Source organism: Haliotis rubra, unplaced genomic scaffold, assembly GCF_003918875.1.
Source record: "Haliotis rubra isolate DU_JTF1 unplaced genomic scaffold, ASM391887v1 Scf701, whole genome shotgun sequence".
NCBI classification, from domain to species: Eukaryota; Metazoa; Mollusca; class Gastropoda; order Lepetellida; family Haliotidae; genus Haliotis; species Haliotis rubra.
In genome coordinates this window covers 54984-75689 of record NW_025767415.1, presented here as the reverse complement: position 1 = coordinate 75689, position 20706 = coordinate 54984, and the positions used below count along the sequence as shown (strand labels likewise).

The 20706-nt window shown below is 45.3% G+C and overlaps 1 protein-coding gene across 3 annotated transcripts in view; it reads right to left on the bottom strand.

Annotated features, from left to right (window-relative positions):
• Positions 1 to 1942: 1942 nt before the first annotated feature.
• LOC124258911 (adhesion G protein-coupled receptor L2-like) overlaps positions 1943 to 20706 on the bottom strand; it is a 44101-nt gene continuing 25337 nt past the window's right edge. For 2 of the 3 annotated variants that reach the window (XM_046692975.1, XM_046692976.1), the window contains 15 exons: positions 20348 to 20431; positions 20111 to 20198; positions 19854 to 19989; positions 19582 to 19637; positions 18736 to 18841; positions 18461 to 18573; positions 14489 to 14585; positions 14103 to 14271; positions 11902 to 11971; positions 11632 to 11698; positions 5858 to 6012; positions 4461 to 4587; positions 3973 to 4008; positions 3777 to 3807; positions 1943 to 3221 (listed from right to left, as the gene is read on the bottom strand). In XM_046692975.1, coding sequence (XP_046548931.1) covers positions 3151 to 3221; positions 3777 to 3807; positions 3973 to 4008; positions 4461 to 4587; positions 5858 to 6012; positions 11632 to 11698; positions 11902 to 11971; positions 14103 to 14271; positions 14489 to 14585; positions 18461 to 18573; positions 18736 to 18841; positions 19582 to 19637; positions 19854 to 19989; positions 20111 to 20198; positions 20348 to 20431 — 1406 coding nt within the window. In that variant the 3' untranslated portion in view covers positions 1943 to 3150. Of the gene's footprint in view, positions 3222 to 3710; positions 3808 to 3972; positions 4009 to 4460; positions 4588 to 5857; positions 6013 to 11631; positions 11699 to 11901; positions 11972 to 14102; positions 14272 to 14488; positions 14586 to 18460; positions 18574 to 18735; positions 18842 to 19581; positions 19638 to 19853; positions 19990 to 20110; positions 20199 to 20347; positions 20432 to 20706 lie in introns of all 3 variants that reach the window. The other variant, XR_006893707.1, reaches the window with a different exon arrangement.

Genomic DNA, 20706 nt, shown 5'->3' with positions numbered 1-20706 from the left:
TCTGTACCTCGGTATCAGAGCGTAAGATGTGACTTTGGCAGTATCTGGACCTCGGTATCAGAGTGTAAGATGTGACTTTGTGGCAGTATCTGTACCTCGGTATCAGACCGTAAGAAGTGACTTTGTGGCAGTATCTGTACCTCGGTATCAGAGTGTAAGATGTGACTTTGTGGCAGTATCTGTACCTCGGTATCAGAGTGTAAGATGTGACTTTGTGGCAGTATCTGTACCTCGGTATCAGAGTGTAAGATGTGACTTTGTGGCAGTATCTGTATCTCGGTATCAGAGCTTAAGATGTGACTTTGTGGCAGTATCTGTACCACGGTATCAGAGTGTAAGATGTGACTTTGTGGCAGTATCTGTACCTCGGTATCAGAGTGTAAGATGTGACTTTGTGGCAGTATCTGTACCTCGGTATCAGAGTGTAAGATGTGACTTTGTGGCAGTATCTGTATCTCGGTATCAGAGCGTAAGATGTGACTTTGTGGCAGTATCTGTACCACGGTATCAGAGTGTAAGATGTGACTTTGTGGCAGTATCTGTACCTCGGTATCAGAGTGTAAGATGTGACTTTGTGGCAGTATCTGTATCTCGGTATCAGAGTGTAAGATGTGACTTTGTGGCAGTATCTGTACCTCGGTATCAGAGCGTAAGATGTGACTTTGTGGCAGTATCTGTATCTCGGTATCAGAGCGTAAGATGTGACTTTGTGGCAGTATCTGTATCTCGGTATCAGAGCGTAAGATGTGACTTTGTGGCAGAACTTGTACCTCGGTATCAGAGTGTAAGATGTGACTTTGTGGCAGTATCTGTACCTCGGTATCAGAGTGTAAGATGTGACTTTGTGGCAGTATCTGTACCTCGGTATCAGAGTGTAAGATGTGACTTTGTGGCAGTATCTGTATCTCAGTATCAGAGCGTAAGATGTGACTTTGTGGCAGAACTTGTACCTCGGTATCAGAGTGTAAGATGTGACTTTGTGGCAGAACTTGTAACTCGGTATCAGAGTGTAAGATGTGACTTTGTGGCAGAACGTGTACCTCGGTATCAGAGTGTAAGATGTGACTTTGTGGCAGTATATGTACCTCGGTATCAGAGCGTGAGATGTGACTTTGTGGCAGAACTTGTACCTCGGTATCGAGTGTAAGATGTGACTTTGTGGCAGAACTTGTACCTCGGTATCAGAGTGTAAGATGTGACTTTGTGGCAGAACTTGTACCTCGGTATCAGAGTGTAAGATGTGACTTTGTGGCAGAACTTGTACCTCGGTATCAGAGTGTAAGATGTGACTTTGTTGCAGAACTTGTACCTCGGTATCAGAGTGTAAGATGTGACTTTGTGGCAGAACGTGTACCTCGGTATCAGAGTGTAAGGTGTGACTTTGTGGCAGTATATGTACCTCGGTATCAGAGCGTGAGATGTGACTTTGTGGCAGAACTTGTACCTCGGTATCGAGTGTAAGATGTGACTTTGTGGCAGAACTTGTACCTCGGTATCAGAGTGTAAGATGTGACTTTGTGGCAGTATCTGTACATCGGTATCAGAACGTAAGATGTGACTTTGTGGCAGAACTTGTACCTCGGTATCAGAGTGTAAGATGTGACTTTGTGGCAGAATTTGTACCTCGGTATCAGAGTGTAAGATGTGACTTTGTGGCAGAACTTGTACCTCGGTATCAGAGTGTAAGATGTGACTTTGTGGCAGAACGTGTACCTCGGTATCAAAGTGTAAGGTGTGACTTTGTGGCAGTATCTGTACCTCGGTATCAGAGTGTAAGATGTGACTTTGTGGCAGTGTCTGTACTTGTGTTCCTTGCTATCAGGTCGAGTTTCCTTTTATATAATAGTACACGTTTACGTAATTTCACTCAAAGTCCAACTTTACACGTTATTTGATACATTAACACGATAGAACCAAGTAAATAAACACCTCGAACGTTAAATGAAATACAGACACAAGTTTATTGTACAAAATGAACACATTTTCGGATTAGAGTTACACATATATATGCAACATGTCATGCTCGACAGCTGCCAGGTAACCCATAAATCTTATCACAAATGAACATTATTTCCGAACACGTAAACATAAATTAAGTTATCATAATATGATTTTGCTGGTTCTCCGATGGCCTATCGGACATCTGATTTTGTTGCAGAAACTTATGGAATCCTAGAAGGGACATTGTCGCATTATTGCCTTTTGGTAAATGTTGACACTTTCTGCTTGTTTTTGTTTTGTTTTGTTGTAACAGCGACTGTACGATACCGCAGCACTGTATTTTCTAGGATTCCATGGGACGCCTGTACAGACTGTGGCCCGGGAAAGAGTATCGCGGAGTAAAGTCTCGGTATGTATACGTAACTAACGGTGATCCGTACGCTACGTAACCTACATATTTTTCCTGTATATAGTAACCCCTTCAAATAGATACACGGCACTGGACCACTGCTTTTATAACTAGGTTCTCTGGGTACAGATGTGCTCTATTTGTTAGACACACCTGGCTTCGGTATAGGGGACGTGGCTGACGTCGGGGACATTCCATCATCTAAACCTTACTGAATATACTGTACTAGACGAACACAGAAAACCCCTGTACTCTATTGTACTACACGAACACGGAGTGACAATATATCGTATTGACCATATACTATACTACATATGTCTATAAACTTTGCTACACTTGCAAAAAGTGTGATATACTGTACTTGTCACACGCTGTACTACACATGCACAATGTGTCCATACATTGTCGTAAACGTACACAGCGTGTCCATATACTGTTCTACACGTACACAAGTATGCCAGTATAATGTACTACAGGTACACAGCGTGTCCATATACTGTTCTACACGTACACAAGTATGCCAGTATAATGTACTACAGGTACACAGCGTGTCCATATACTGTTCTACACGTACACAAGTATGCCAGTATAATGTACTACAGGTACAACATGTGTTCATATACTCTACTTCACGTTCACGGTATGTCCACTTCTAATGTCTGGATATGCCGTCATATATACCTCAGCTGTTGGTACATACTGAGTCACATGTCTGTGTAGGTGTACGGTTGTTGTTTTCCACAGACACGCATTCCAAACATTCTCAGCGCCAGAATATCTTGTTCACTCATGTGTTGAAGTCACGAGCGGGGAGTACGTTGGTTTACGTTCAGGACCTCCTCGTATATATTCTCAACCGCTGTACCGTCTGCTGCAATATGAAGACAGACACTAACAGCATCACCAGGGGGTGTCCCACACAACACTTGACATTCTCACCCACCATCTCTCCTGCTGCAACACGGAGTATAGACACTAACAGCATCCCTATAGGGGGTGTCCTGCACAACACTTGACATTCTCACCCACAGACACTAACAGCATGACTACAGGGGTGTCCTACACAACACTTGACATTCTCACCCACCATCTCTCCTGCTGCAACACGGAGTATAGACACTAACAGCATCCCTATAGGGGGTGTCCTGCACAACACTTGACATTCTCACCCACAGACACTAACAGCATGACTACGGGGGTGTCCTACACAAGACTTGACATTCTCACCCACAGACACTAACAGCATCACTGTAGAGGGTTGTTAACACAGCATGTAAAAGAATGTGAACTATTTGGAACGAAAGCATAGTGAGGTATTAATATATATGACAATCACGTTAAGAAATACCACATAATTTACATTCTGTACGGCTCGATGATTTGATCGTCAAATGCTGTGATGACTTGAGATGTTAATGATGCGAACCTGTGCCTTGATTGGCTGAGGCGTCAATGTCCTGGAAACAGACACAGACACAACAGTTTTGGGGGAAGTTCAGTTACTATGGCATAATGGCCACTTTATATAAACATACACTCAACATATATTTGTTTAATACGCATGTGCTTATGCTATTTGTTTACGCATAGTGACATTAAGATTATATTGGGTAAATACTTACCACAAGGTACGCATCAACATAGACTAAAATGATGGTCTGAAAAAGAAAAGGGAAACTGAATGAATGTGTGAGGGTGTTTAGTCTATATATCACGATAACAACCAGCTGTTGTAGCTGCATACTCCGGTTGGGATAAATTAGGTTTATTTGATTAACAGGGAAACAACCATCTCATAATTACTCAATACGCGATATATATCTTGTATGTATGTGTGAACGTTTTCCTGTTTCCAACCACCGTGTTTTAAGGATGTTGCATGCAATACACGGATTTGCTTGAATTCAGTTTTTTACAGTTCAATGCATATACTGCATATATATCGTTCAGCGAGTCCAGTATTATGACGATATTAGAATATTCCAGTCATGTGACAGTTGGGGACTTCAAGAAGGGATAACACGCGTTGTGCCAATGTGCCAGGAAGAACCCGGGTGTTCATCAAGATGAGGCAAGGCTTTAACCCCGACCCCTCATCGACCTTACGCACCTTTAACACCGTAGAGACGGCGAACAGATACTCCAGCGTGTTGCCGTCAACGTGTGTCATCACCATCAGGACCAGCATGATCTCAGCACAGAGCTCCAGTACCATCATCACGGTCCGAAAACCTTGTCTGGAAATAAACTTGCCCATGTTTATCAATCTATTCTGACTGCAAAGATGAAATTACAACTTGATCAAGTATAAACATTACCATTGTCAAGAAAGATTTACAATTTGATGAAGTAGGACTTTTTAAAGTATGTAATGATTAAAGCATATATAAAAGGCATGTTCTTAAACAAGCTCATGCCGCGTGCATGGTTTATGTAGCGCCTAGACGGTGATATCACGTACGTCCTAAATATGGCACAATAGAGGCAAATCTACAGAAAAACTGATCAGTGTGCAGACAAAAATAACAATCACCACTTATCTACCATAGCGAGGAGGTGAAATGTTCTGAGCTTATCTAGATATGACTGACTGCGATGACGGAAGTGGTTGCTACAGTTTGTCATTCCCTGTTCCACACACATCTGGTGTCGAGGTTGGAGTGACAACAGAGAACCAGTTGGCGGGCAAGCTATCCTCCTTGTAGTGTACACATTCCTCAACAGCAGAAATGGTTCCGAATTTGGTGAATACTGAGGGAGTGATGTCCTTACCACAGTTGCATTACAGCCATATCGGACAACATATTTTTGCACAGTGGGCACCTCCGTAGTTATCAGAATGTTCTCAACTGTCCCATGGGTGATGCCGAATGTACTGCCCAGGTGATGTTTGGTGGCGATATCCATCGACATAGTACTTGAAGGTGTTCCAGACACTGGTTCATCGCTTACCCTCTTGAATCCTACTGCCCATCCCTGAACAGTAGCAACGAGAAGGAGCAGGTCCCCAAAAGTGGAATGTGTACGCGTGATGGTTGTCAGAGTTAGCCCTTTCAGTTGGAGATAGTCGCTGACAGGCTCGTAAGTTTCATCAAGTGAGAATACCAGGTCACCTTGATATCTGCTTGCTGGTTCTTGCCTAACTGGTTCAGTGCAGCCTGTTAGCCTTGAAGGTATTGTACCAAACATTTGCATGCAAAGGGTGTACTATCGATCCTTCACACTTAGGCTCGGAGCTATTCAGCCGCCCCTCATACATCTACTTGCATTAAGCAGCTGATGCTTTGTAAGATAGTGTTGATTACTACACTCATGAAGTGAAAGTGAGAGGCAAGTGTTTTTATATAACCTACTCACAAGTGATTATGTCATTCCTAGATCACTCATCGACTCAAAACTATGCATTACTGTTGATTGGTTAGATGAAAATGTCTATTTATCCACTATGCTCACACGTTGCATGGATGAACAAATATCTAATTCAACCACATATCTGTAACCACTAACTTGAGAAGAGTGTGTTTCCGATTATGCTGTGAGTCCATATCCAGGTATATTTTCATTGGCACCCCGCTCTGCATGGGTACTTTTTCTTCTACATTTCCTTCGCTGTGGTTACACCGACCAGCACACGCGCACAGTATCAGGACTCCAACATGAAGCTGGAAGTAAAAGTGACCAGCATAACCTACTTACATCTCCCACCACACACATGAAACAAGAAGTAGGAGTAACAAGCATAACCTACTTAGATCTCCCACAAACAACACGGAACCGGAAGTTGGGGTAACAAGCATAACTTACTTACATCTCCCACCACACACATGAAACAAGAAGTAGGAGTAACAAGCATAACCTACTTAAATCTCTCAAAAACAACACGGAACCGGAAGTTGGGGTAACAAGCATAACTTACTTACATCTCCCACCACACACATGAAACAAGAAGTAGGAGTAACAAGCATAACCTACTTAGATCTCTCAAAAACAACACGGAACCGGAAGTTGGGGTAACAAGCATAACCTACTTACATCTCCCACCACACACATGAAACAAGAAGTAGGAGTAACAAGCATAACCTACTTAGATCTCTCAAAAACAACACGGAACCGGAAGTTGGGGTAACAAGCATAACCTACTTACATCTCCCACCACCGACAAGGGACAGGAAGTTAGGAGTAACAAGCATGAACTTACATCTCCCACCACCGACAAGGGACAGGAAGTTGGGGTAACAAGCAACAACACGGAACCGGAAGTTGGGGTAAGCATACCATCTCATCTCCCACCACCGACAAGGGACAGGAAGTTGGGGTAACACGCATGACCTACTTACATCTCCCACCACCGACAAGGGACAGGAAGTTGGGGTAACACGCATGACCTACTTACATCTCCCACCACCGACAAGGGACAGGAAGTTGGGGTAACACGCATGACCTACTTACATCCCCCACCACCGACAAGGGTGATAGTAAATGGCGGAGGTACAGGACACTGTCACACAGCGGGGATTCAGGGTGGAGGTATAAGGGGACGATGCATGGTGATAGTAAAAGGCGGAGGTACAGGACACTGACGTACAGCGGGGATTCAGGGTGGAGGTATAAGGGGACGATGCATGGTGATAGTAAAAGGCGGAGGTACAGGACACTGTCACACATCGGGGATTCAGGGTGGTGGTATAAGGGGACGATGCATGGTGATAGTAAAAGGCGGAGGTACAGGACACTGTCACACATCGGGGATTCAGGATGGAGGTATAAGGGGACGATGCGTGGTGATAGTAAAAGGCGGAGGTACAGGACACTGAAGAACAGTAGGGATTCAGGGTGGAGGTATAAGGGGACGATGCATGGTGATAGTAAAAGGCGGAGGTACAGGACACTGTCACACAGCGGGGATTCATGGTGGAGGTATAAGGGGACGATGCATGGTGATAGTAAAAGGCGGAGGTACAGGACACTGTCACACAGCGGGGACAGCAGGGGGGATTCAGGGTGGAGGTATAAAGGGGACGATGCACGATGCGTGATAGTAAAAGGCGGAGGTACAGGACACCGTCACACAGCGGGATTCAGGGTGGAGGTATAAGGGACGATGCATGGTGATAGTAAAGGCGGAGGTACAGGACACTCACAGCGGGGATTCAGGGTGGAGGTATAAGGGGACGATGCATGGTGATAGTAAAAGGCGGAGGTACAGGACACTGACGTACAGCGGGGATTCAGGGTGGAGGTATAAGGGGACGATGCTTGGTGATAGTAAAAGGCGGAGGTACAGGACAGTAGCATACAGCGGGGATTCAGGGTGGAGGTATAAGGGGACGATGCATGGTGATAGTAAAAGGCGGAGGTACAGGACACTGTCATACGACAGTGGATTCAGGTTGGAGGTATAAAGGGGACGATGCATGGTGATAGTAAAAGGCGGAGGTACAGGACACTGCAGGTACACAGCGAGGGATTCAGGGTGGAGGTATAAGGGGACGATGCATGGTGATAGTAGAAGGCGGTGGTACAGGACACTGTCACACAGCGGGGATTCAGGGTGGAGGTATAAGGGGACGATGCATGGTGATAGTAAAAGGCGGAGGTACAGGACACTGTCACACAGCGGGGATTCAGGGTGGAGGTATAAAGGGGACGATGTGTGGTGATAGTAAAAGGCGGAGGTACAGGACACTGTCACACACAGCGGGGATTCAGGGTGGAGGTATAAAGGGGACGATGCATGGTGATGAAGTAAAGGCGGAGGTACAGGACACTGTCACACAGCGTAGGGATTCAGGGTGGAGGTATAAAGGGGACGATGCATGGTGATAGTAAAAGGCGGAGGTACAGGACACTGAAGTACAGCGGGGATTCAGGGTGGAGGTATAAGGGGACGATGCATGGTGATAGTAAAGGCGGAGGTACAGGACACTGTCACACAGCGGGGATTCAGGGTGGAGGTATAAGGGGACGATGCATGGTGATAGTAAAAGGCGGAGGTACAGGACACTGAAGTCACACAGCAGGGATTCAGGGTGGAGGTATAAGGGGGACGATGCATGGTGATAGTAAAGGCGGAGGTACAGGACACTGTCGGGGATTACAGCAGGGATTCAGGGTGGTGAAGTATAAAGGGGACGATGCATGGTGATAGTAAAAGGCGGAGGTACAGGACACTGTCACACAGCGGGGATTCAGGGTGGAGGTATAAGGGGACGATGCATGGTGATAGTAAAAGGCGGAGGTACAGGACACTGTCACACAGCAGAGGGATTCAGGGTGGAGGTATAAGGGGACGATGCATGGTGATAGTAAAAGGCGGAGGTACAGGACACTGTCACACAGAGGGGATTCAGGGTGGAGGTACAAGGGGACGATGCATGGTGATAGTAGAAGGCGGAGGTACAGGACACTGTCACACAGCGGGAATTCAGGGTGGAGGTGTAAAGGAACGATGCATGGTGATAGTAAAAGGCGGAGGTACAGGACACTGTCACACAGCGGGGATTCAGGGTGGAGGTATAAAGGGGACGATGCATGGTGATAGTAGAAGGCGGAGGTAAAAGGACACTGGCATACAGCGGGGATTGAGGGTGGAGGTATAAGGGGACGATGCATGGTGATAGTAAAGGCAGAGGTACAGGACACTGACGTACAGCAGGGATTCAGGGTGGAGGTATATAAGGGGACGATGCATGGTAATAGTAAAAGGCGGAGGTACAGGACACTGTCACACAGCGGGGATTCAGGGTGGAGGTATAAGGGGACGATGCGTGGTGATAGTAAAAGGCGGAGGTACAGGACACTGTCACACAGCGGGGATTCAGGGTGGAGGTGTAAGGGGACGATGCATGGTGATAGTAAAAGGCGGAGGTACAGGACACTGTCACACATCGGGGATTCAGGATGGAGGTATAAGGGGACGATGCGTGGTGATAGTAGAAAGGCGGAGGTACAGGACACTGACGTACAGCAGGGATTCAGGGTGGAGGTATAAAGGGGACGATGCATGGTGATAGTAAGAGGCGGAGGTACAGGACACTGTCACACAGCGGGGATTCAGGGTTGAAGTGTAAATAAACGATGCATGGTGATAGTAAAAGGCGGAGGTACAGGACACTACATTAAGTACAGCGATGAATGGGATTCAGGGTGGAGGTATAAAGGGACGATGCATGGTGATAGTAAAGGCGGAGGTACAGGACACAAGTACAGTACAGAGGATTCATGGGGTGGAGGTATAAGGGACGATGAATGGTGATAGTAAGAGGCGGAGGTACAGGACACTGTCACACAGCGGGGATTCAGGGTTGAGGTGTAAATGAACGATGCATGGTGATAGTAAAGGGCGGAGGTACAGGACACTGAAGTACAGCGGGGATTCAGGGTGGAGGTATAAGGGGACGATGCATGGTTATAGTAAAAGGCGGAGGTACAGGACACTGAAGTACAGTAGGGATTCAGGGTGGAGGTATAAGGGGACGATGAATGGTGATAGTAAGAGGCGGAGGTACAGGACACTGTCACACAGAGGGGATTCAGGGTGGAGGTACAAGGGGACGATGCATGGTGATAGTAGAAGGCGGAGGTACAGGACACTGTCACACAGCGGGAATTCAGGGTGGAGGTGTAAAGGAACGATGCATGGTGATAGTAAAAGGCGGAGGTACAGGACACTGTCACACAGCGGGGATTCAGGGTGGAGGTATAAGGGGACGATGCATGGTGATAGTAGAAGGCGGAGGTAAAGGACACTGGCATACAGCGGGGATTGAGGGTGGAGGTATAAGGGGACGATGCATGGTGATAGTAAAAGGCAGAGGTACAGGACACTGACGTACAGCGGGGATTCAGGGTGGAGGTATAAGGGGACGATGCATGGTAATAGTAAAAGGCGGAGGTACAGGACACTGTCACACAGCGGGGATTCAGGGTGGAGGTATAAGGGGACGATGCGTGGTGATAGTAAAAGGCGGAGGTACAGGACACTGTCACTCAGCGGGGATTCAGGGTGGAGGTGTAAGGGGACGATGCATGGTGATAGTAAAAGGCGGAGGTACAGGACACTGTCACACATCGGGGATTCAGGATGGAGGTATAAGGGGACGATGCGTGGTGATAGTAGAAGGCGGAGGTACAGGACACTGACGTACAGCGGGGATTCAGGGTGGAGGTATAAGGGGACGATGCATGGTGATAGTAAGAGGCGGAGGTACAGGACACTGTCACACAGCGGGGATTCAGGGTTGAAGTGTAAATGAACGATGCATGGTGATAGTAAAAGGCGGAGGTACAGGACACTGAAGTACAGCGGGGATTCAGGGTGGAGGTATAAGGGGACGATGCATGGTGATAGTAAAAGGCGGAGGTACAGGACACTGAAGTACAGTAGGGATTCAGGGTGGAGGTATAAGGGGACGATGAATGGTGATAGTAAGAGGCGGAGGTACAGGACACTGTCACACAGCGGGGATTCAGGGTTGAGGTGTAAATGATCGATGCATGGTGATAGTAAAGGGCGGAGGTACAGGACACTGAAGTACAGCGGGGATTCAGGGTGGAGGTATAAGGGGACGATGCATGGTTATAGTAAAAGGCGGAGGTACAGGACACTGAAGTACAGTAGGGATTCAGGTTGGAGGTATAACGGGACGATGCATGGTGATAGTAAAAGGCGGAGGTACAGGACACTGTCACACAGCGGGGATTCAGGGTGGAGGTATAAGGGGACGATGCATGGTGATAGTAGAAGGCGGTGGTACAGGACACTGTCATACAGCGGGGATTCAGGGTGGAGGTATAAGGGGACGATCCATGGTGATAGTAAAAGGCGGAGGTACAGGACACTGTCATACAGCGGGGATTCAGGGTGGAGGTATAAGGGGACGATGCATGGTGATAGTAAAAGGCGGAGGTACAGGACACTAGCCTACGGCGGGGATTCAGGGTGGTGGTATAAAGGGGACGATGCATGGTGATAGTAAATGGCGGAGGTACAGGACACTGTCACACAGCGGGGATTCAGGGTGGAGGTATAAGGGGACGATGCATGGTGATAGTAAAAGGCGGAGGTACAGGACACTGGCATACGACGGTGATTCAGGTTGGAGGTATAAGGGGACGATGCATGGTGATAGTAAGAGGCGGAGGTACAGGACATTGTCACACAGCTGGGATTCAGGGTTGAGGTGTAAATGAACGATGCATGGTGATAGTAAAAGGCGGTGGTACAGTAAGTTAGGAGGAGGAGATGAAGGTCGGAGGTACAGACTGCTGCTACCACCTACCAGTAGTGACGCCGCGGTCGTCCCCAGTAACGACAAGGCCGCGTTTCGTCTCGTGTTCACCCAGCATCTGGAATGAGTGGAAGTAAGTTGAGACAGGTGAGTGATGTTAAAGTAAGGGAAATAATGCGCCCGATGTTTCAGGAATCAGCTCTAACGCTATTATTTGCCGGACACGTGTTTAACGACACACCACTGTAAACTCGGGACATTGGAACACCTTGTTGTTAGTCTGTTACAGTATATTGGTAACTACCATGGGTTTGTACTCACAGCCGTGTTGTGCTGTAGCTATCAAGACTAGCCACCAATGCTGTTGCGGCCACTATTCCTGCGCCAACCACTGGAAACACAGATGTTAATTTTACAATAAACATCACTAACTTGTCATGTCTGACCGTCAGCTAAGAGGGCCTATCATACAAAAAACTAAAATGTTGTCATGAACCCAGTCTTGGTCCCCGTAAATCTGTGACCACTGGAGTGTTTCTTTCCCAAATTTGAAAACAACTCGCAGTCATTAGGGACAGGAGCTCATATCCACATCCACTTTCAGCAGCCATAGCAACCCGTCTGGTGGGAACTGGAGCATTGCGTGCTGTTGTGAATGTCCTGGTGGAGAAAAAACTGTCAGAGTTTATACAACGCTTCTTTTCTTTTTTGTATACCATTTCTTGTGTCCCCCGCCGTGATATTGCTGGAATATTGCTAAAAGCGGAGTAAAACTAAACTCAGTCAGTCAGTCAGTCTGTTTGTATATACGTTACTGAATATTTCCCTTACATGAGTGTTCCCATGGTTGATTGTAGTAGATGGCGTCAAGATTTCTGTATACCGAAAAAGTAGACCTCTACCACACACGCGCGTACGCACACAGCCACAGCCACAACCATCCACTCTCCCTAACATACAAGCCCACCCTTACATACATACAGACACATACATTCGTCCCTACAATAGCGGGGCTGTTGTATGGGTATCTTTAGGGGATAACTGTGCTTACGCGTTGCCGATATAACTAAATTTGCGGCTATATAACCACTGGTATACGTCCCCAATTCGTCAAACACAGTACAGTTATCCCCATTCTAATTCAACTCGTTTTACGCTGTTTTTTCGTGAGAGAAATTCATTATTTAAACCAGGTCAAAGTTCCTCTAGGTCAAAGGTTAATCATATCACTCCTTCAACTTACACCATCGCCAGAGAAAGTAGTTCCCTTTTCAAACTACACACGTTTGTTATGTGCACACAGACTAAATTTGACAATGATAAATAGATCATCGTATTATAGATAAAATGGACGGTATTATGATGAAACCGCCCTCTAGTTACAGAAATGAGCGGCCCGCTGATTCTTCAACTACGGGCCATTATCAGTTCTAAAATGACGTCATAGCAGGTGACGTCACGCTCCATAATGACGGCATAAACCTTGTTTCATGATTTAGTCTAACAGTGTTGGGTCAACAGCCCGTTGCGAGTAAGTTGTTTGAACTTAAAATTAAATTTATGATACTGTTTTGTCTTTTTTAACACAAATTCCACCCATTTTAGCTGGATAGGGGAGTTAATTGACCAATGGCTTCTGCAAATGACAATGTCCTGCGAAACAGTGTTACCCCAATAGTGTAGGGATACATTCAAAGGTTTCGGTGAATCGGTTTTCAAATTGCGACCGTATATGCTGATTATACGGTCGGAAATTTATGGCATTGACCAATCAGAACTCGTGTTACATACTAAGTTGAATTAGAATTCAAGATATAGAAGCAACTTGTCAACACCTGTAGATTTTTATCAAAAGAGTTACTAGAGAGCACAATCATGGCCCCGACAATCCAGCCACAGTTAGACTCATGAGCACACTGAGAGAAAGAGATGAGTCAACTCCAATGCCCCAGATCCACAATGAAGAGCTCCGCCAACTGCCTGTTGATGCTGCTGCTATTGCACGATCTCTGTCCAGTGTGAAGTCATCCTTGTATATCTTTGAGTTCATTGAGGGACTCAAGAGCATCGAGGCAATGGACAGGAGAAGGATTGCTCAGTTGTACAATATAGCTCCTGCACCACCAGGGAAAAGGAAGTACAGAGACCTAGATACTCGCCTCCGCCATCAACAGGATCAGCCCCGGAGACAGAAGTCGCCCATGGACTTTGTTCGTGCTGAGGCTGGGTGGCAAAACAATTTTTGTAAATTCCCATCAACTCGTCCACAACAATGACCTAACGTTACTGGCCATGTTATTGTCATGAAGACACGAATACTTATTGTTGTGATCATATTCAAATATATATATATTATTATGGTGGAACAGTCTACATTATGCAGGGTAGAGAACATAATTAAAAAAAACATTTGACTGGAACAGATTGTGTATCTGACGGGTAGTCAAACTGAGAGTAGTCATAATGGAAGTGAACCGCTGCATGAGGCTGATGAGGGTTAGTTGATGCTGTTTGTGACTTACCCCACACAGCCAGGACGAGGCAGACGTAGAGCCACTTGGGTGTATGTACCACAAGAGAGGTGAGATGGCGCATGAAGATAATTCCCTGATACACCGTCTGAGCTAACATTCCTAGAGTCATCACCGTAAACAGGAAGTGCAGTGTGACGGCGACGCCAAGGCAGAGACCCTGAACAAGGTAAAATACACATTAACCCCCTACGACAGTCATACAACTGTTGGAACCCCCTACGACAGTCATACAACTGTTGTAAATGCAGCTTTGTGAATGTGACAAATGCAGGGATACATGTACCACATTGACACTTGACCTGGGTTCGAATCCCCACTTCGACAGTATTATATAAGTGAGATATGTCTTGCTACATGAATGCTGACGTACATACCTCGTCCTTTGTGATGTCAATGCTCAATGCAAACACCGTGTAAGCTCCGACGATGGCTCCACAGACGTTAAGGGACAAGACAGTGGAGCCCGTCATTCTGCAAAACACGACCCACCAGTATGCTACATCCGCCATGATTTGCAACACGTGTGTTCAGTAAACCAACGCAATGGCTTACCACAGCGTGTATTTATAATGTTTTCCAACCTACTGAATAACCAAATCTTTTGTGGAAAACCAACCAGAGTAGAAACGTATTCATTTGAACGTAAAGAAGTCATCTTTAGTTACTCTTTATTGAAAACAACGTTGCATGGATTCCATTATATCTAATGACCTACAAAGTAGAATCCTAGAGGAATGTATGTCACTACATCTTCATGAAGCACCGTGCTAGAGGAATGTATGTCACTACATCTTCATGAAGCACCGTGCTAGAGGAATGTATGTCACTACATCTTCATGAAGCACCGTGCTAGAGGAATGTATGTCACTACATCTTCATGAAGCACCGTGCTAGAGGAATGTATGTCACTACATCTTCATGAAGCACCGTGCTAGAGGAATGTATGTCACTACATCTTCATGAAGCACCGTGCTAGAGGAATGTATGTCACTACATCTTCATGAAGCACCGTGCTAGAGGTATATGTGTCAATGTGTTATGTGAAGTCGCCTGCTGCAGGTATATGTGTCAATGTGTGTACGTGAAGTCGCTTGCTGCAGGTACATGTGTCAATGTGTATACATGAAGTAGCGTACTGCAGGTATATGTGTCAATGTGTGTACATGAAGTCGCGTGCCGCAGGTACATGTGTCAATGTGTATACGTGAAGAAGCGTGCTGCAGGTATATGTGTCAATGTGTGTACGTGAAGTCGCTTGCTGCAGGTATATGTGTCAATGTGTATACGTGAAGTTGCGTCCTGCAGGTACATGTGTCAATGTGTGTACGTGAAGTAGCGTGCTGCAAGTATATGTGTCAATGTGTGTACGTGACGTCGGATGCTGCAGGTATATGTGTCAATGTGTGTACGTGAAGTAGCATGCTGCAGGTATATGTGTCAATGTGTATACGTGAAGTAGTGTGCTGCAGGTATATGTGTCAATGTGTGTACGTGAAGTAGTGTGCTGCAGGTATATGTGTCAATGTTCATACGTGAAGTAGCGTACTGCAGGTATATGTGTCAATGTGCATACGTGAAGTAGCGTACTGCAGGTATATGTGTCAATGCGTGTACGTGAAGTAGCGTGGTGCGGGAATATATGCCAATGCGTATACATGAAGTAGCGTGCTGCAGGTATACATGCCAATGTGTATACGTGAAGTAGCGTACTGCAGGTATATGTGTCAATGTGTATACACGAAGTAGCATGCTGCAGGTATATGTGTCAATGTGTATATGTGAAGTAGCGTGCTGCAGGTATATGTGTCAATGTGTATACGTGAAGTCGCTTGCTGCAGGTATATGTGTCAATGTGTATACATGAAGTAGCGTGCTGCAGGTATATGTGTCAATGTGTATAAGTGAAGTACATGCTGCAGGAATATGTGTCAATGTGTATATGTGAAGTAGCGTACTACAGGTATGTGTGTCAATGTGTATACACAAAGTAGCATGCTGCAGGTATATGTGTCAATGTGTATATGTGAAGTAGCGTGCTGCAGGTATATGTGTCAATGTGTATACGTGAAGTCGCTTGCTGCAGGTATATGTGTCAATGTGTATACATGAAGTAGCGTGCTGCAGGTATATGTGTCAATGTGTATACGTGAAGTACATGCTGCAGGAATATGTGTCAATGTGTATATGTGAAGTAGCGTACTGCAGGTATATGTGTCAATGTGTATACGTTCAGTAGGGTGCTGCAGGTATATGTGTCAATGCTAGTATGTGAAGTCGCGTGCTAGAGGTACATGTATCAATGTGTATGGCTGAAGTGTTGTACTGCAGGTATATGTGTCAATATGTATACGTGAAGTAGCGTGCTGCAGGTGTATGTGTCAATGTGTTTTCAAGATGTAGCGTGCTGCAGGTATATGTATCAATGCGTGTACGTGAAGTAGTGTACAGCAGGTATATGTGTCAATGTGTATATATGAAGTAGTGTGCTGCAGGTATATCTGTCAATGTGTATACGTGAAGTAGCGTACTGCAGGTATATGTGTCAATGTGTATACATGAAGTAGCGTACTGCAGGTATATGTGTCAATGTGTATACGTGAAGTAGCGTGCTGCAGGTATATGTGTCAATGTGTATACGTGAAGTAGCGTACTGCAGGTATATGTGTCAATGTGTATACGTGAAGTAGCGTACTGCAGGTATATGTGTCAATGCGTGTATGTGAAGTCGCTTGCTAGAGGTATATGTGTCAATGTGTATACGTGAAGTCGCGTGCTAGAGTCACATCATATACAGTACAACCAGAAATTATTGAGCATTTAAAGATTGTAATTTTTTATTTTGTTTCACACATTACTCACGTATTAATTGTGAATATTAGCGGAACATAACTCCAGATTCAAAGACAGGTGAACAGTTAGTATTTTGTCAAGTCACCATGGGCAGCAATGCAGGCTTCTATGCGGCGGGGCATACTACTGATCAAAGAAGTTAGAAAGTCGAGGTCCATGCTGTCCCAATATCGGACCACCTCTTCTTTCATTTCAGCAATATTTGTCAGATTTTTCTTATTGACACTTTCCTTCATAAGTCCCCAAACATTTCCTATTGGATTTAGGTCAGGGATATAGCTTGGCCAATCTAATAATGTCATATTTTGGGTCCGAAACCAGGCCTGTGAATGCTTTGAGCGATGTTTTGGGTCGTTGTCCTGCTGGAAAATCCAAAAATGTCCATAGAACACGTGAGCAGATGGAAGTAAATGTCCCTCGAGAATATCTGTGTACCGCTCACTGTTCATATTCCATTCAAATACACAGAGAGGTGTTGCCCCTAACACAGATAAACCACCCCAAACGTTAATTTCGGACTGTACTTTGGGCGCTGATACAAAGATTTTTCAGTTTGTTTGGTCCAGAATTTCAGTGTATTAGGAAACAGCCACACAGAACTTTCATCTGAGAAAATCACATTGTCCCAGTTAAAATTTCTATGCTGTAAGCACCAGTTCAACCTTCGCTCCTTTTGTTCAGGTTTCACGATCGGAGATGGAATTCCTCGGCTTTTCTGCCAACCCATTGCATGCAGCTCAGTTGTAATTGTCTCCTTACAGACAGCCACTGTTCCTCTATCAATCATATCCAGCCTTAAGTTTTCTAAACTCCTTCGTTTGTTTTTAGAAACAAGAATACCAAGCCGCCTCCTGTCACCGACAGTCAATTTTCTGGGCCTACCTGCGCCTCCCTGGTGCTCAATGCCATATCCATTTGCAATATTTTTCGAAAACACGATAAGCAGTGGACAAAGGGATGCCTGTTCTACTTGAAATCACTTAAGCTGATCTGATGTCCTTGTTATAATACTCTAAAATCAACTTCCTCTTCGCTAAATCATCCATACTGAGGGTCACAGAAAATGCTGTCTGCTAGCAAGTAAACAAAGGGGATAACTCTTCACAAACTAATGAAAAAGGATTAACGGATTTGTCTCTCTTGAATGAAACCAAGCACTTGATAGCTGGTCAAGGTTGTTTATACTAGAAATCCAATCAAACATATTCCGAAAATTCTCAATAATTTCTGGTCATACTATATATGTGTCAATGCGGATGCGCAAGAGCGGTTGAGGTTTGTGTGTTAATACATATATGCAAAGTAATCTTTTAGAGGTATATGTGTAAATATGTATATGTGAAATAGCATTCTACAGGTATATGTGCCAATGTGTATACGTGAAGTAAATACCTGGAGAGATGTGTGTCGCTACATTTACATAAAGTAAGTTAGTGTAGTAGATTAATGTGTGTCAGTTAAGTTGTTATAGACATGGGTAAGATGAATTTACTAACGCTCTACGTTTGATCCGGACAATGATGATTATGATAGCCCCCAGCAGAGGCACTGAACATACGGCTTTCAGGAGAGTCAGGAACAGCGGTTGTACTCTGGGAGTCACCTGTTCCTGGGAAAATAGAGATGCCATCCGGTACTGTGAAACTGTACATCATTTGATCTCCCACTCACATCATGTAACATTAATCTATTCATTGTCGTGATGATACGATCATTAAGGATGTTTATGTTGTCCACTAGCTGCTTACAACGGTGTACGTGAAGCACCTACCACTGTGAGGACTGCGATGTGACCGAGCCTGCTGCACTCACACACGACCCCACTGCTGTCGACAACCAGCTGGCAACCGGCAGACACCCAGCGACTCGTGTTGCTTCTAGACACAAGCATAGCACAATTTAGTGACGGGCATCAACTAGCAGAATAACTGCAGGACAGGAATTTGGAAGTGTCGCCTACTGTAGGAGATTGACACAAGCTAGGAATGATTAACACTGCAGGAGACCGACACAAGCTAGGAAAGCTGAACACTGTAGGAGACTGACACAAGCTAGGAAGGCTGAACACTGTAGGAGACTGACACAAGCTAGGAAGGCTGAACACTGTATGAGACTAACACAAGCTAGGAAGGCTGAACACTGTATGGGGCTTACAAGCTATAGGAAAGCTGAACACTGTAGGGGACTGACACAAGCTAGGAATGCTGAACACTCTATGGGGCTGACACAAGCTAGGAATGGTAAACGCTGTAGGAGACTGACACAAGCTAGGAATGCTGAACACTGTAGGAGACTGACACATGCTGGGAAGGCTGAACACTGTATGGGACTGACACATGCTGGGAAGGCTGAACAGTGCAGGAGACTGACACAAGCTAGGAAAGCTGAACACTGTAGGAGACTGACACAAGCTAGGAAAGCTGAACACTGTATGGGACTGACACAAGCTAGGAAAGCTGAACAATGTATGGGACTGACACATTCTGGGAAGGCTGAACAACACAGCATGCTATCCAGTTCATGTTCTTGAAATTCAGAAAGTATAGCAACTGGTCAGTTCAGTAACATAACGAGTGCTCTAGTCAACCATTATGGTAACGATAACTTGCATAATTACCCTTCGATAGGAATGAACCTGCCGCACATCTTCTGGACCGCACTATTGAGGGATGTCTGAAATAAACACAGCAATACAACCTTGGATGAGGAATATTACACCACAGAGAGACTCGTATATACCCAGTCAGTTCATCTTCGAAGTGGATGGTTCGTTCAGTAAACCAATCCATCATACTTGTCCTGTACTTGTACTCTCTCTGAATGCATATAGCAAAGAACTTATGCGTTTGATCTTCTGACAGTTGGCACAATAGAGAGTCATCTACTAACCTCGTCCTCCTGTGTCCTCATCTTCATCCGGGCTCTAATAGGTGGGTCCAATTCAGCTCCCTCCTTCGACTTCACCATGAAGGAGACAATATCTGACACGACCTTTACTCGCTCTCTCTCAGTGAAAGAAACCGACCTGTTGGACATATACATTGCTGGAACATGGCTTGGTTGATTTATTATGGTGTGGTGTAGAAGTGTCCTTCCTTCATTAAGTATCATTAAATGTACTTTGTCAGAACGATAGATGCTACTACCTTATGCTATCCGTGTGCCCGTCAAGGTTCATGATGTCTGGTAGTGTCGTGTAAATAGAGTACGTCCACTTGATCTCGTCTGTGGGACCTGTTAAAACATTGTCGCATGTAAGCATTACCAAGGGGGAAACCGTTATCGTTCTCGACCCCATTGCACAAGGGACATTATTAATATGCAGTCTATCTTTTATCACGACACGTGTTGCTTCTCATGTACCTGAAAAACGTAGAACTCACCGTCCATTAAGTTGACGAGGGTAGCCTTCTGAACAGCGACTGACGTGGTCTCCCTGCTGGATCTTCTATATCTAGGGACGCCCGCTAGGGGAAATAATCAGGCGAAGTAAGTTTTGAAAAAAACCCACATTTATCGGCTGTATATGGTCATAACCATCAACTAAATCTATTCCTGTTAAAGGAGAAACGATAACTGTGGAGATTTATCGGAACGTATTCGCTGGAGATTATCGAGGATGGTACCCCAGGAGATTGAGTTTACATACATTTTGTTAGACTCTTAAACTTTTCATCGTAGCTTCTGATGATGGATAGCTGTGATGACCATTTAGCTACATGGTACAGTAGCTCCTGAAGAC